At 41.0% G+C, this 16,296-nt stretch overlaps 1 protein-coding gene across 6 annotated transcripts in view; it reads right to left on the bottom strand.

Moving 5' to 3' along the window:
- Positions 1-959: 959 nt before the first annotated feature.
- ASB9 (ankyrin repeat and SOCS box containing 9) overlaps positions 960-16,296 on the bottom strand; it is a 28,168-nt gene continuing 12,831 nt past the window's right edge. For 2 of the 6 annotated variants that reach the window (XM_051609084.1, XM_051609078.1), the window contains 2 exons: positions 13,464-13,629; positions 12,129-12,214 (listed from right to left, as the gene is read on the bottom strand). In XM_051609084.1, the coding sequence (XP_051465044.1) occupies positions 13,505-13,629 (125 nt within the window). In that variant the 3' untranslated portion in view covers positions 12,129-12,214; positions 13,464-13,504. Of the gene's footprint in view, positions 1,157-4,933; positions 5,648-10,558; positions 12,215-13,463; positions 13,630-16,018; positions 16,063-16,296 lie in introns of those variants that run through there. The other 4 variants (XM_051609080.1, XM_051609083.1, XM_051609079.1 and 1 more) reach the window with 4 other exon arrangements.

The raw sequence follows: 16,296 nt of genomic DNA, 5'->3' as shown, positions 1-16,296 counted from the left end.
GAATTTCCCCATGCAGTTTCAGGTAATATCAATTAAATTGTTGTCCAGATCATACTCTTTTACTTTTTGAATAAAGATGAAGTGTCAGTAATTCTCCAGTAAAATGACTTGAACTTGATAAAGTCCTTGACAGAAACCTTGCAGCTTCATATGGTGAGTCTTTCAGTCTATTAAGATAGAGACGATCTGCCCCCTTGATGTGAAGACATTAATCAATGCAATAGCTCAATGCAGAGATGGCAATTTTGATTTTTATGTATTTGTTCTACTGGCTATTCTACCTTAGCCTCAAATTTTCTTCCTTGTCACCCAATGAGGAAAATAAAAGGAAAGCTATGAAAGAGTTTGCAGGCTTCTGCATTAAACTCTTTCAAAGTCTACCTGCTTGGGAGATAGTAACATACAACAGCCTTACGGGGTTTACAGACCATCTCTTGCTCCTACCCAACAGCTCAGCAATGAGACAGAATGATATAGAAACCCAGGATATGCTTTTCATAGAATCATAGAATCATAGAATCCTAGGGGTTGGAAGGGACCTCGAAAGATCATCTAGTCCAACCCCCCTGCCAGAGCAGGGTCACCTAGAGTACATCACACAGGAAGGCGTCCAAGCGGGTTTTGAATGTCTCCAGAGAAGGAGACTCCACAACCTCTCTGGGCAGCCTGTTCCAGTGCTCTGTCACTCTCACAGTAAAAAAATATTTCTGATATTCACCTTAAACCTCCTATGCTCCAGTTTGTATCCATTACTCCTTGTCCTATCACTGGTCATCACTGAAAAAAGCTTAACTCCATCTTCTTGACACTCACCCTTTACGTATTTGTAAACATTGATGAGGTCACCCCTTTTGCAGATGAGTTGGCCTTTGCAGCAATCACCAAAGCATATTTTATAGTGAATGACTTAAACGTTAACTCTTAGATGAAATAGCATTTGAGGGCTAGACTGCACTCAGTTGGAATCAAGAAGTCTGTCTTACAGTTATAGTCCTATAACACGTGTAGTAGAGCTGTGGAAGCTGCATTGCTGGAGGATCTTAGAGAACTACCGTCGCCTTCTTTATGGTTGGTTGCAGTCACAGAAATCTTGAGGGTTATAAGTTCATCCATTGTCTGTGGATAGGTTGGTGATTCAAAACCGACATGCTGCCATCTGGATTTTTAAAATTAGAGACTGTTACATTCAAAATTATATTTTTTAAAAAAAATGTTAGTGTAATTGAGATCTTAACAGTATAATCATAGTTAGTTGATATATAATTTTTACAAGTAAAGAAAGAATAACAATACAGTCAGAACTGATACACAAACATTTGTTATATTCTACCCTTTCCGAGTTATGCTGACTCTCTCCCTGCTCCTCTGGGCCCATCATAGGTGGTTTATGCTGGTAATGGTGGGGCATTGTTACAGAGTGTCAGTAGCATTTAAGGCTTTTGCTGGGAAGAACATGATGTTCACATTGTTGGTTTCTTCTTCTTCACCCCAGGATCCACCTGGGGCATTTTTATATTTGCTAGCATGCTTTTACACCTTTATTCTTTAGCCATAGACATGCAGTCAATTAGAAAAATTCCTAATACAGCTAAACCACATATAACAAATCTGCAGGCAGGTCACAAAATGTTCATACAGAGAAAGCCTGACAGTCCCAAGGCTTTGCAAACTTGTTACAAAACTTGTGGCCTGTTAATAGCAGTGACAGTACCAGACCACATAGTTACAAAATAAAAAATTACGTATAAGCATATTTGTCAAATGAAAACTTCAGTGATAAACAGTTTGCCTCTGCTGTTGCTGTGTGGGCTCTCCTTGTCACTAAAAATCTTTCTCAGGCAGATGGAAAAATTTCCTTAAAATCTATTGGTTTTCACACCCCATCTGCTGTTCACTATCCTGAAAAATGCTATTTTGTACTAGTTCTAGTGCTAAAAAAATACTAATGGAAAGGACCTGAATGGTGCCTGCTCTGGGAAGAGGCTGTGAATCCCTGCCAAAAAAATCCCGGCAGCATTCCCTTCAATTTCTGTGAAACTGCCTTTCAGGGCCAGAAGCAGAGGTCAGGCTTACACTCATAAATCTGCTTCCAGTTAGTGCAGGTGTGAAATGAGGGTGACAAGAAGGTAATTGAATCTTGCTGTTGTGATTATATGGAGAAATGTAAGCAAACTGTGGACTGTGGACTAAGCTCTTTTCCCCCTGGAAGCTATCTGTGCTAGCAGAATAAATCATAAAATAACTGAGGCTGGAGAGCACCCCTGGAGATCATCCAGCCCAGCCCCACTCTCAGAGTGGATTCAGCTAGAGCAGGTTATTCTTAAGCGGAACATCCTGTGTTTCAGCAAGAAGAGCCTGGCTCTGTCTCTTACTCCTCCCCATCAGGAGTTTATACACACGGATAGGTTAAGCAGCCCCAGCTCTCTCAGCCTCTGCTTGTTTAAGAGGGATCCCAGTCCCTGAATCACCTCTGCAGTCCTGTGTTGGACTCACTTTAATACGTTCATGCCCCTCTAGTGCTGTCCAGAGCTGGACCCAGCACTCCAGGTGTATCTCACCAGCACTGAGTAGAGGGGAGGGATCCCCTCCCTTGACCTTCTGGCCACACTCTGCTGATGTACCCAGGAGGCTGTTGGCCTCCTTTCTGTAAGCAGCAACTGCTGGCTGATGTTTAATTTGGTATTAAAGGATCCCCTGAGCCTAATTCTGCAAGAGTTTTGTGTCACTTGTAAACTTGCTGAGGGTACACTTTGTCCTGTTGTCTAGGTGACAGGCCTCAGTATCGATCCCAGATATACACCATTAGTGACCAGCCTCAAGCTCAGCTTCTTGATGCTGATCACAATCCTTCAAGCATGGCAGTTCAGATAGTCTTCATTCTTCTTCAGTGCCTATTTATCTGCCCATTCAACAGCTAGTCTATGAGGATGTCAGGGAAGACAGTGTGAAAAGCCTAGCTAAAGTTGAAATAAACAACACCTCCTGCTCTCTTCTCATCCACCAAAACAGTAATCTTGTTATAAAAGCTTATCAGCTTTATAGTCATATTTTTGGGGTGTTGTTTGGTTGGGTTTTTTTTATCTGACTTTTGGACTTCTTCAAAAGTGCTTTCTAAATCTCTCAACAATGTTCACATTTGTGCCTCATACCTGCTTCACTTAAAAAATACTAATGTAAATGGTCACCTTTCTTGAGGCCAAGGGAAGAGAATTGCCTAAGTAATTACAAAAAAGCTGCAGAGAGCTGTAATTTTTTCCTCAATGATTTTTTCTGTGGAGATTCAGCAGGTGATATTCTACTGAACTTGTTCTGCCTGTGGGCAATCATAATATCTCTCAAAAAAGTAATCCACACCAAAGCTTTGAGCTAAAAAGCAGACAGTGGCAGGAAATCAGTTTTATTTTGCTGTTAATGGAAAGAGACAAAATCATCCAGTAACTTACCTTTTTTTTTTTTTTTTTTTTCATTTTTAAATGACTGAAAGAGTTTAATAAAATGTAAGAGACAGAATGAACTTGCACTTGCTATAAACATGAAAGGGCACTGTATACTAACAGTAGGTTTCCGGGATAACCATAAAGCTGAATTTAATGAAAATGCTTCAGAGAAATGCAGCAATAAATACATTTATGAGCCAGCAAAAGGAGCCAGGAGGCAAGTTGCTTTCATAGATATAAGTCAATAAGTGTATTAGTAAAATAAAGAATGAAATCCTGGAGAAAAAAATATTTAAACTGATAGAAAAGAGAGCAGAAGTCATTTGTTCAAAATTCCACCAAGAATTTATTTTTTCTTCCTAGTCATATTAGAATATCTGCACTTTAATAGAAATCTGAGTATGCCTAAAATTGTAGTTAAAGCACTATGCTTTTTTATTCTCAGCTGAAGTATCTTTAAAGGCTGATGTGGGAAATGAAATGAGGTTGTTAATTCTAGCCCACATGCACTGTAATACCAACCAGCACAAAAAAACTGTGCTGCTGAGGGAGCAACACTCTCAAGATGACCGTAGCAGCCGGAGCTTAGTGTTAAATATTTACCACTTAAGATGGGGCCCATACTAAATGCACCAGAAACTCTTTGGTGCTTAAAACATGGACTTTCAATACTTAGAGGGTCTATAGAAGGATGGAGGCAAAATTTGTAATGGAACCTGTAGTGATAGGACAACAGGTAATGGTTTTAAACCAAAAGAGGGTAGATTCTGACTAGATATAAGGAAGAAATTTTTACAGTTAGGGTGGTGAAACACTGGAATAGGTTGCCCAGAGAGGTGATAGACGTCCCACCCCTGGAAATATTCAAGGTAAGGTTGGAAGCGGCTCTAAGCAACCTGATCTAGTTGAAGATGTTCCCGTTCAGTGCAGGCGAGTTGGACAATATGACCTTTAGAAGTCCCTTCTAATACAAACTACTTTTTGATTCAATTATTCTGTACATCTCTGGTGCATGGTTTCCAACCAGCTGGTTACAGAGCTCCCCCTTCTCACAGGTCCAGAATGCAAGGATGAATTCTAATAGAGGAAGTCCAGAGGAATGCAGGTGATAAAGAGCAAAACAGAGCTCCAGTCTTGTTTTCTTTGTGGCTTTTGTGGAGCCAGAAGAAACTGGTAAAGGACCTGTACATCCTACATAAACCAGCCAGCTGCAATTTGTTTCACTGAAGAAGCACAGACATACTAGTTTATGATGCTGTTCCCCCCACCACCACATTTTTTCTCATGGATATTTGCAATATGCTAGGCAACTCCTGTAGAAGGTTCAGAGAAATGAGAACTATTAAAGTAACTGCCTCCATTTGCACAAGGCAAATGCACATCTTCAGGAAGTGGTTTATATTTCTTGTTCAATTACCTTACCTAGAAGGATGTGTGAAAATCGAGATAGTAATTCACGACATATGTCACATTTAAAAGGCCCAGTCTACATGTAGTCAATATAGAAAGGCTTTTATTTCTAAGACATGATGATGAATTAGATCATCATATGCAATGCATACATCTCCTGGGCTGTAGACCATGGAAAGTGATACAAAAAATAAAATAAAATTGTAGAGAGGACATGGAAAGAAATCAGAGTCACTGCAGAATATGGAGCACAGATGTTAACGGGTCCTGGCTGTGACACCAAATGGTTTTGTAAAGTCCTGTGCTGCATGATTTTTAGGAGAAGGCTCCAAGGAGCTCCAAGGTGCATTCTTACCCAAAATAAATTACGGTAGAGATTGTTGCCTGGAGCTATTGTCTAGAAAGCAGTAACAGCCAGCTTGTGAAATTTGGAAGCCAGTAGTAGTAACTATTTCCTTAGAAGAGAGAAGGGGTTCTGTAGGGTATTATACTCCAGTAAGTACTTATCTGTACCTTGAGGCAGATTTCTATGTCTAACCAGTCAATTATATGTAATTTCAGTAGACATGGATATTCTCTTTTCTAGAATCAACATTTTTTTCTATCAAATGTTCACGGATGTTGGGGGAAATTTATCCTAAGAAAACTTCTATGTAAAATAATAAGTTAATGAGTAGACCTTACCAAGACTGGGAGCACTGTAAGGTACCTCTAATTGCCATCACATTAACAACCAGTCACCAAGCAAGAGCATTTCTGTTCATTTTTTCCAGTGTTTTCCAGTGCTTTCTTCACAGTGTCTGTGAACAGTAAAAATGCTAGTCTTTGGCATAAAAAGAAGGTAAATATAAAGCACACAATTAATCCATCAGTTAAGAAAAACCCTGTGCATTGTATGCAACCTGATGAATCTCACTTTTGGACAATCAATGCAGACAATCTTGTCAACAGTAAAAGCCAAAAGTTGCATGGATTTCAGCTGGAAGTGGTAACAATGAACAATCCCCGGGTCTACATGGAGTCTGAGGTTGCATTCATTCCCAGCACCACAACTTTACTTTGTCCCCCGATTGTTCCTCATGCAAAACTTGTCAGCAGAGGCGTGTGACAGCAATACCATCTGCTGGCTAAACCTAGCACCAGCCAGAGAAGCATGCAAAGGCAGCAGGGTCAACAGCCCCCCTGGCAGCCCCCCTTCTGCCCCTCGCCCTCCTGCCCCAAGAGGGCTCCCGTTCCTAGGGCAGCAGCCAGCTTGCCCCACGAAACCTCTGTGACAGGCAAAAAAATCCTAATCTCGGCCTCCCAAACCAGAAATTTTTTCAGTGTCTTCTAATCCGCATGTCTTTGGCTTTCAGTTCATAAGAGCTGGGGGTTTGAAGGCTTTTAATCTTCACATTTAACAGGAAAGAGATGCCTCACCTGACCACCTCTCTGCTCAGCTTCCCGGGCACATGGAAGAGCAGACACAAATGCCAGACTGTGTGCAGAGACCAGGCACAATCCCTTTTTAATAACTCAGGAAAATAGATCTCTCTGTGCTATGCCCTTTGCTGGAGGTTTGCACTAAGCAGTTCCACCTTCAAGCCCAGGTAAGTGTGCAAAATAGTTAAGATAATTTTATGAAATGAGGTAACTAAAAGGAAAGAGACAGCATGTGTAAAACCCTTTAGGGAACTGAGCTGAGGGTGCTTTCACTAGGTATTTCTTTTGTCTGATTACACAACCCAGGAATGGAGAAGTATCTGTGAAACAGATATAGGGAACACAAGGAAAGCAGCCAGGAAACATTAGATAGCCATGGTGTTTTGGTGGGGCTTTTTGTTTTCTTTTTTGTTTGGTGTTTTGTTTGTTTGTTTGTTTTTGTTGTTGGTTGGTTGGTTTTTTTTTCTTTTTTTGTTGTGGTTTTGTTTTCTTTGCTTTTGTTTTGAGGGAAGGGGTTGTGAGTAGGATACTTTATTTACTAATAGAATCACAATATTTTGGACCTGCATCTTCTGTCCAAGGAGTGGCTAAAAAGGCTGGGAGACTTTAGGCTGGGGAAAAAAGATGCTATGAGGAGTGATGACACAGAGGAATTACAAACCTATCAGCCTCACTTCTATGCCTGGGAAGATCACGGACTAGATCCTCCTAGAAGATGTGGTAAGGCATGTGGAGGACAAGGAGGTGATCCAGGACAGCCAGCACAGCTTTACCAGGAACAAATCCTGCCTGACCAACCTAGTGGCTTTCTACAACGAAGTGACTACATCAGTAGACCAGGGAAAAGCAGTGGATGCCATCTATCTGGACTTCTGCAATGCTTTTGACACTGTTCCTCACAACATCCTTCTCTCTAAATTGGAGAGATATGGGTTTGATGGGTGGACTGTTCAGTGGATAAAGAACTGGCTGGATGGTCGCATCCAAAGGGTAGTGGTGAATGGCTCTAAGTCCAGATGGAAAACAGTGACAAGTGGTGTCCCTCAGGGATCAGTGCTGTGCCCAGTGTTGTTTATTATCTTCACTGACAATGGCATTGAGAGCACCCTCAGCACCTGGTCTAGTGGGAGGTGTCCTTGCCCATGCAGGGGAGTTGAAACTCGATGATCTTTAAGGTCCTTTCCAACTCAAAAAATTCTGTGATTCTGTGTAACTACCAAATGAGTACCAAGAAGAGAGTAAGGACCAATTGTTCCTCAGATAAAAATTAGCTGGAAATTCTTTCAGAAGAACTGGGAAGAATTAGCCATACACAAAATATGTGGTGGAGCTATAGATCTCTTCTTTATAGGGTAACACAGTTTACAGGACTACCCAGACATCCAGACCCTGAGGGCACCACCAGCCTTTGCTGCCCCATTCCAGCCCTGCAGGACTCCCCCTACCCTGGCCATGGCTCAGGACCCCCTGTCAGCCCCCCAGCCCTAATCCAAACCTCTGGTGTATTGTTTTGTGTACTGAGGCACTATCATGGAGAAACTATTAGTGAATTCATGTTAGACAGTCATACTGGATAAACTGGGTGAGCGAGAGGCTTAGATTCACTATAAAATGAGGAAAATCTATCTCCAAAACACCAGTGATAGCAAAGATATTGATTCTATTCCATTCTAGGAGGAGATGTGAATTTCTTCCATCATCTCTAAAGAATACGTCCCAATAGGCCACCTGGTGGGTAGCATTTTTTATATGTTTTGTTTCATTCCTGCAAGAAAAATGAGCAATTTCCTTGATTTGGATTGAACTGCTTGAGGCTGGCTTTGTTTATTTTCTAGCTTCAGGAATAATAAAAGTATTTATAGCTTGGAAGAGAGAAAAACCTACTTCTTAACCTTTGCTCTGTGATTAAGAGGTTTTGAGTGGGATTTCTGTCTGGTCAAAAAAACGACTGAGAGCCATGAGCAAAGCATTCCCCCTCCAGTGATTAGTGAGCAAAGAGGGTAAGTGGGTACTCCCAGGGCCTGGGGACTGCTTTGCCTTTTCTGTGGGATGAATTCACAGACTTAACTCCAAGGAAGTCAAAATATGCTCATACCTTTCACCCACAGAGCTCAGGAGTAGAAAAACTTTCATCACTTCTTCAGAACCCATGAATATGAGTGCAGCTGTTATGGAAAGGGAGTTCTATAGTTGTTATGGAAGAGACTTGGGAAGGCACAGGTGCTGCCTACCAGCTTATAGGAAAAATTATATAAAAGCCATTTGATAAATGGCTCAGCTCTTGCTCACTAGGAGGGCACAAAAAGGGAGCCATGTCCCAGGGATGATGCGCCTTCAGGGACAACCAGGGTAACCAGGGTAAGCAATGCAGCTGCTGGGAGCTTTGGTCCATGCAGAAGCTCACAATACCAACAGTTTCTGTTTTCTAACAGTGATTTAGTCAAAGACCACTCCTCTTCCTCAAAATAAGTTCATAAAAACTGCAATTTCAATAAACAAGACAATCCTGTATCTGTCATACTCGTAACATCTTCCCAGGGTCTGTGTGAACCTTCAGGATTCAGTCAGCTTTCTTTCATGAGACAGAGCTACTTCAACTGCTACCGCTGTGTTTTTCCAACCACAGAAAGTAAAGCTGTAGGGATTTCAGAAGCCCACACTTGGCAGAGACTCCACAGTTTAATTTGTGAAGCGAGACAGATGACAGATTACAAACTCAATTTTACTTTACAGGTGCTAAAACCATGAATCTAGTCCATTGCCTTCATCTGGCATAGATAAGAAACAAGACCTTGTTGCATGGTGACAAAATCCAGATAAGTCCAGGTGTGCTACTCAAACACTTAGGTAGGGCTGGAATAAGGGTTAACATCTTGAATGAGGATATACGAATTTGAAATATTTCCCAGCAATAGTTCACTGCTGTCATTTTAAAGAAAAGTGGACTCCCTGAGGCATCTTAGAGAGCACTTTTTCATCAAATATTGCCTGTGTGCATGAAAGTGAATATCCCTTGGAGCAGATGAGCTGAGCAATGTATCAAAGAATGACAAATAATCACTCAATGTGCAAAGAAATAATACCTTTGGAATTTTTTTCCAAAGCCAGCAGGGCTCTGGCTGGGACTGCCAGCCAGGACAAGGCAGTCTCCGTTTTGACAGATAAAATGCATATGTTAAGCATGAAAAAGTGGCTTTAGGAGCCTGTGGGTCTCAAGAAAATGAGTCTGAGGGGAAACTGAGTATATCTCATGTTTAGGGGTACAAGTACTCTCTGTTTTCTCTTCTAGCAGCACTAAAGTTATTTTCCAGCTGGTCTGTCCCATTTTGCTAAGCTAGTAACATTCAATTTATTTCTCTCTTAGTCATCTTGAAATGAATTCATGTCAGTGGAGATGCAAAAGGACATTGACTGCATATGCTCCAAAGTTGTCTATTACATTTACTGCATTAGGATGTCTGCGACTTCCAGGTAAGAGAAAATAATGAAACAACTAGAAATGGGCAGAGCAGCAGTGGACACTTGCATGGGACTGTAGAATGAAGGAATGAGTCCTGGAATGTGGCTGAATTCACATAGCTACAGCTGCAGAGTCAAAATAACTTTGCATCTATTAGTTGCGTGAGACATCTTTCAGTAAATAAAAAGAGAATTTTCTTGCTTAAATTAGTTGTCCTCTTTTGTTAAGATTTTGTTGCTTAGTTAAACTTCCCATAAGCAGCACTGTATCCAGCAGGAACAAAATCTTATAAAGCAATTTGCTGGCACTGCCCTCTCTCTTTCAGCTGTTTTCTTTGGGCAAGGACTCACAGAGATGCATCTCATGAAGAGGGAATTACTGCCCTCCTGTGTCTCTCCAGACCTCAGTGTACCCACTGGATGCAGGCAGACATGCATTGGACTTCAGGCTGTACAGGGATCTCTACACATTCACTTCCAGTAGAGTTCCTGTTATGTAGGCACAAGCAAGGGCAACTAGATCATTAAATGTGCCTCTTGGTGAGGAAACAGGATAAACAAATTGATGCCAATAAGTAAAAAAAAACAACCACAAAAACCAAAGCAAAACAAATAAAAAACCCAACCCAAAACAAATTAACAGAAACCAACCAACCAAAAAAATAAACTACAACCCAAAAAACTAAAACCACCAAACCAAGCCAAAGATACTAAAGATATACATCTTCTCCTGCTTTATGAAATTTCAGACTCCTTTTCACTAACCCTCAAGTTAGTAGAAAAATAATTACTACCTTAAAACTTCAGCAAAAGACAAGATGTGCACAGTCTTTGCATCTTAGTCTTATCTTTACTATAGATCTATGTAAACACATTATTCTGTATTGTGCTCACCCATAGGCAGCATTGCAAACAACTAGACTTCAATTGAAAACTCCATAGTATCAGACAATATAAAACCTAGCATTATCATTTTAAAAATAAATACAAATTTTAAAAGAGTATAAATGTTTCTTTTTGAGCAAATATCCTATAAAATTGTGAATTGATTATCATTAAACTGCTAACAAAATAATAACAAAGAATCTGATAAAATATCTTCTTGACAATTTTTTCAAGTCCTACATTACATTTGGAATGGTTTCAAAAATAGAAAAAGGTCCAGACCTCACTTATAATGAGCTTATTCAGTTTGCATCTTGTACAATTTTTACAGTTCGTAACTGTATAAATGTTGATGCATAAAGCTGTAATTTGCCAGTGTTGATCACAATTTGTATTAAAATAAATAAACAAACATGCTAAGATGATACAAAATGGGCATACAGAAATAACCCTAAATACACTTGATCAGAGGGATTCAAGTAAACAGAGTCAGACTATGAAATTTCCAGAAGAAAAATTATCTAGAAAAACACTCTTACCACCTTGCCAGGGCAATTTTCCCTGGTGCTAACATTATTCCTATAAACCTATTGGCTGACGTTACAAAGTAAGAGGCTTAAAGGTAAATGACAAACTAGTGTGTTAAAAAAAGGTTTTTCATCTAAAATACAATAAGCTAAATCTTCAGCTTTCAAATGTGTCACCAAAGCAAGTTTTCTTCTCTTTTCAAAATTCAAGGCGTATGTTCATTGTCTGTTGCCTGCCAGATCAATGCAGATTCAGCTTAACAAAGTTACTGATTTTATTAGGCTCCACCTTTCACATCCAAGATGCCTGTCCTTATTCAGCTTATGAAGGCAGGTATCTATTTTTCTTCCCAGTAGGAACAAAGGAATATATAAGGCCATGTTAAACCATCCAGTGCATTTTTACATGATCAAATTGTGAAATTAATTTTGTCAGATATATGAAGGATTCTAGCTGTTTCTATCACAGGGGGAATTACAGACCCAAGTGTTTCACTTGGTCCCATTAGAATACAATTTAATGTCTCACAAAACCAACAAGACTTCTCTTGTTCTGTTTGGTCAGCAGGAAAAAAAATCAAACCATCATACTGGATACCTATAGCTAGCAGTCGTGTTGTCCAGCCAAGGATTTGAATTGTAATTTACATCAAATATGAGCATCCATGTAGCATTTGATCCAGCCTCTTTAACTTCCCATATGCAAAAGGAAGTCTTGCGGTGCACTCACTGGCACACTAGTAAACATCAAAATAAGTCTGTGTATTTGAATGCTGCCAGTCTCTCTCTCTTGCATAGGAGATGAGGACTCTGTCTATCTCATTAATGACATTAATGATGTCATCGAAGTTTCTGCACACCAAGCCCACTCTTGCAGGAGTCTTCACAGCGAAGTCTAGAAGAAAGGATCTCCAAAATTGTTAAAGCGTGTGATCTGCCTCCCCAGTGCAGGTGATGTGGCAATAGCCCCTCAGAGTGTGATCCCAGGTGTATCAGGCAGCCATTATCACCAAAGGACAGCTTGGGAAAGCACAGACCAGTCGCAACCATGCTTTGGTTTCTGGCAACAGGATACTGGGAAAGGGAAAGAAAAAAAAGGAAAGAAAGAGGGAAAGAAAAAGACCCAGTGTTAAAGTTCTGCTGAAGGAACTAATTTGTTTCTATGCCCTCAGTGGAATAAGAACCACTATGCCATACTTGTTTGAGAGAGGCATACACTGAGCCAGCAGCTCAGCAACCAAGCAGAGGGCAGAAATGATCCATTACCTGTTTAACTTGGAACTGACTTTAATTTCAGTATTTTCATTGTTTGTTTTATGACCACACATTAGAGGTGTTATTATTACTGCTCCCACAGAAAATGCTAGGAAGGAGTTAACATCTCTCCAAGAAAAAAAAGCTATCTCACTCTTAAGATTATCTGTTTTCTTGGGTGGGGAAAGAGGATAGAAGCTGTTGTTTTCCTAGTGCATACTGAGAATTGCTTAGGAAATGTAATCTAATTTCTAGGGTATAAAGGGGATCACTCAATGCCTGCTACTGACAGCATGTTAGCCTGTGTCCTGGAAAATAATATGTTTAAAGTAGAAAATGTGTAGTACTGACGTATGGCTCTTACATTTTAAAGCATCAGGAAGAAGTGATTTTAATGGTTGTATTAAAAACTTTCCCCCACTATTATGGCACTGTGGGGAGCTGCCATCAGCAGTCACCTACTTGATGTCACGGCAGAAGCCCATGTTTCAGATAGTGGCCTAAATGTAGATGATTGTTGGTTGGTGCTCATCTATCCAAAGTGTGATATATTTAGAAAATAAATAACATGCCAGGGCTCTCACTTTCTTTGCTTGTAGGTTCAGTTTGATTCCCCTTCCTTATCCATACTGTGGTGTGGGTGCAGCCCTCACAGGTGACAAGCACATGAGCGTTGCTTACAGAGAAAGTGTAGCTATACTTAATATATACATGAAGTACTGCTAGTGCTGGGCTGGGATATATGTTTACTCTGTAAGGGGCTGGCAATCATGAGACTTCTGAAGCTGTGCCAGAATACAGACAAAAGAGAGATCTATTTTAAAATTCTATGTTCAATTTCTACACTTTCTAGTGGGGGTCTTCCCCCGAGCTTCAGTATGCAACCATGCAAAATCGTTCTTTTCCAAATGATGGATTCTCCAGGGGTGGTGGCAGCAAGGATTGAGCCAGTTGGTCAGCCCTGTGCTTCTTGGACCCAGGGCTTTAATAGGGACCAGCAACAAGTCCAAATTAACATTGCAGGTGTTGGTAACACTACTGATGAGAAAAGGGTCTTTCTTCAACAAACCTTGCTGTGTTATTAAAGGCATCATTTTGAACATGAAAAGCTTAAATGTGGAGAAGGAAATGTTTCAGCTCATCCGGGAGAAGAAGGCCAGCTATCTTTTGATGTTGCTTGTGTCCAAAGCACCTCCTGATGCTCAGGCGGCACAACTGCATCAAGGACAGCGGCCCTAGAGAAAGAGCCAGAGAAAAGCTTACTCATGCAGCGTTATCACCCCAAAACTGTAAGGCTGAAACAGCAGCTGTGCATTACTACTCCCCTCACCTCCTGCAACCCACCCCACACAGAGGTTGTGCTGCCCCAGGACCCTCAGCAGCGAAAAGCCAAACCTGCACCCACTGAAGGACATCAGTCTATGCGATTAAATTCAAGCTTAGTCACTCATTGCCATTATACAGCTGCAATTAGCATTGGCAGCTTCATTCTTTCCATTTTAAGCTGCATGAGTGTGAAGTGGTCTGCATTGTTTGAGAAAAGATCATTGAAGCTTACTTCAAAACCAAGTTTGCAGCCCACTGCTTTCTTGAGATGTTTCATAATAGTGACAAACACATAGCAAAAGACATATTATATAAGCTTTTATTTAAACGTTCCAGATCAACTGTTCTTATGCTGGTAAATGCAAGCCTGCTGAAGAATCTGTGGTGCTTCTTTTTTACTATTTAGGTATAATGGCTTTATAGTCTTACTTGGGGAACTTATCCATCTTAGGAAGAGAGAGATCCTGTGCAGCGCTTTTAACTGCAGCACCTTTCAGCCTTCAACCCGACACGTCATTTGTGCCCTGATGTGCCACATGCAAGTGTGACAAACATGGTGGGTCACAGAGGAGCTGTGGGAGGGCAGATAAGAAAGGCCCTGGGGGCAGGGAGGAGATAAGAAGAGGCACTGTAGAAAGCTGAGAGGGAGATATGTGAGCTGGGAGGGGACAGTTTAGGTGTCACCTGCCATGCCTCCCTGTTGGGTGTAAATTTGTGGTCACCAGAGATTAGTGCTGGTGGATGAATGAAGTGCAGCAGGAAGGAACTGAGCCTGCAGCAAAAATGTGGTGAGGTGGAAGCCTTAATCAGTTTTTGAGTCTTCCCTCCCTCACTCAGGCCACGTCATTTCCAGCAGCTCTGAAAGGCTGAAGAGCCCTGTGCAAAGGGCTGCACCCTCCTGCTAGGAATCAGTGCATAGTTTGCCCTGTCCTTGGGTACAAAACAAAAAGGAAAACTGATATGAGGCAAGTGAGAGTGGCTATTGCAGGATCATACTGCAGGTGTGTTTGACCACTCTGATCACACAGATAACTGCCCTTCCTGTAAAGATTTCATTTTAAAACCTTCCATTCAAAAAAAACCCAAACAAACCAAACACCGCAAAACCTAAAGAATTTTCTATAAACAAGCAGGCTCACTATGCTGAAAAATGTGGTCTCATAGAATAGTTTGGGTTGAAAGGGACCTTAAAGACCATTTAGTTCCAACTCCCTGCATGGACAGGGACACCTCCCACTGCATCAGGTTGCTCCAAGCTCCATCCAACCTGGCCTTGGATACTGCCAGGGATGGGACATCCACAACCTCTCTGGGCAACTTGTTTCAGTGTCTCACCATCCTCATACAAAAAAAAAATCTTCATGATATCTAAGCTAAATCTGCCCTGTTTCAGTTTCAATCTATTACAATATTTAGCAACAGCAAGCATACTCTTGAAAAAAAAATTAAAAGGAGGGTGGGATGGAATTTTTTGATCATTAGCTAATTCTCCCACACATAGGACTCTTCCTGCAATACAAACAGGGCAGGCTCCATGGATACTACAGCTGCTCTGGGCTATTGCTAGGGCAACGCAGGGCCAGCACACTCACCAACTTGTCTCTGGTGGCAAAACATGCTCCTGCCAGCCTGCCCTGGCTGTTGGCATGGAGCTGCTGCCCCCCAGCATCTGCAGTGTGCAGAGAGAGAAGCCATGTGCGGGATTGGGGCAGGAGAGCAGCAGCTCTGGTGCTGAGGGACAATGGGACTGCCAGGGTGAATCTGATTGCTAAACCCCCCACGAGACCAAAGGGTTAATGTTTGCACTGCTACCCCAGGTTGCAACAGTTCAGCTGGCCAAAGAAATTAGACATCATCTGCCCATCAGGCATGTCCCTACTCAGAGAAGGGAATGCTGAAGAACATTAAAAAAAAAAAATACTCAGCAGTAAAATGTCCTTGTGACATTTATAATTTCTGATTTTAATTGCTGAATTTCACTTAGGAAAGCTCCTTACAGGTCGAGCTGTCAGCTCAGCCAGCGCAGCCATTCTCAGGCCAGCTCCACAGGATGTGCCTGAAATGGTTTTCTATCTCAAATAAACAGGACACATGTGGTGCCACGTGAGTCAGGAGTTGAACACAAGAGGGATTAGAGCTCAAAAAGATCACCACTCCATGCACTATAGATTAGGCTGGCAAAACAAATATCCACTGCTCATATATAACATGCTCAGCACAGTTGTTTTCATGCTTTTATTTTCATGTTACTATCTCAACTAGGGCCTTATATCCATAATTTTACTATTCCAGTTTTACCTTGGTGTAAATCTCCTCATTACAACAATCACATGAATGTGTAACTGGAATAATGAAGTAGTGGAACACACCATCAGCAACTTGTTTAAAATAATGAAAATTATTTAGTAATATGCATGATTGAATGAGAATTTCTAAAGAACACAAGTACACCAATGATTAGACATGAGAGAAATTATTCAAATTTTCCTCAAGACTGGTAAGTAAGATTTCTGTCTGTAATTCATTAAAGTATTCATAACCAAAAAAATAAAATGGATCTGAAAATATTTCATTTA

Source organism: Apus apus, chromosome 1 (genome assembly GCF_020740795.1).
Source record: "Apus apus isolate bApuApu2 chromosome 1, bApuApu2.pri.cur, whole genome shotgun sequence".
NCBI classification, from domain to species: Eukaryota; Metazoa; Chordata; class Aves; order Apodiformes; family Apodidae; genus Apus; species Apus apus.
Note: the sequence above shows the minus strand (reverse complement) of the source record. Positions and strands in the feature narration are given on the sequence as shown.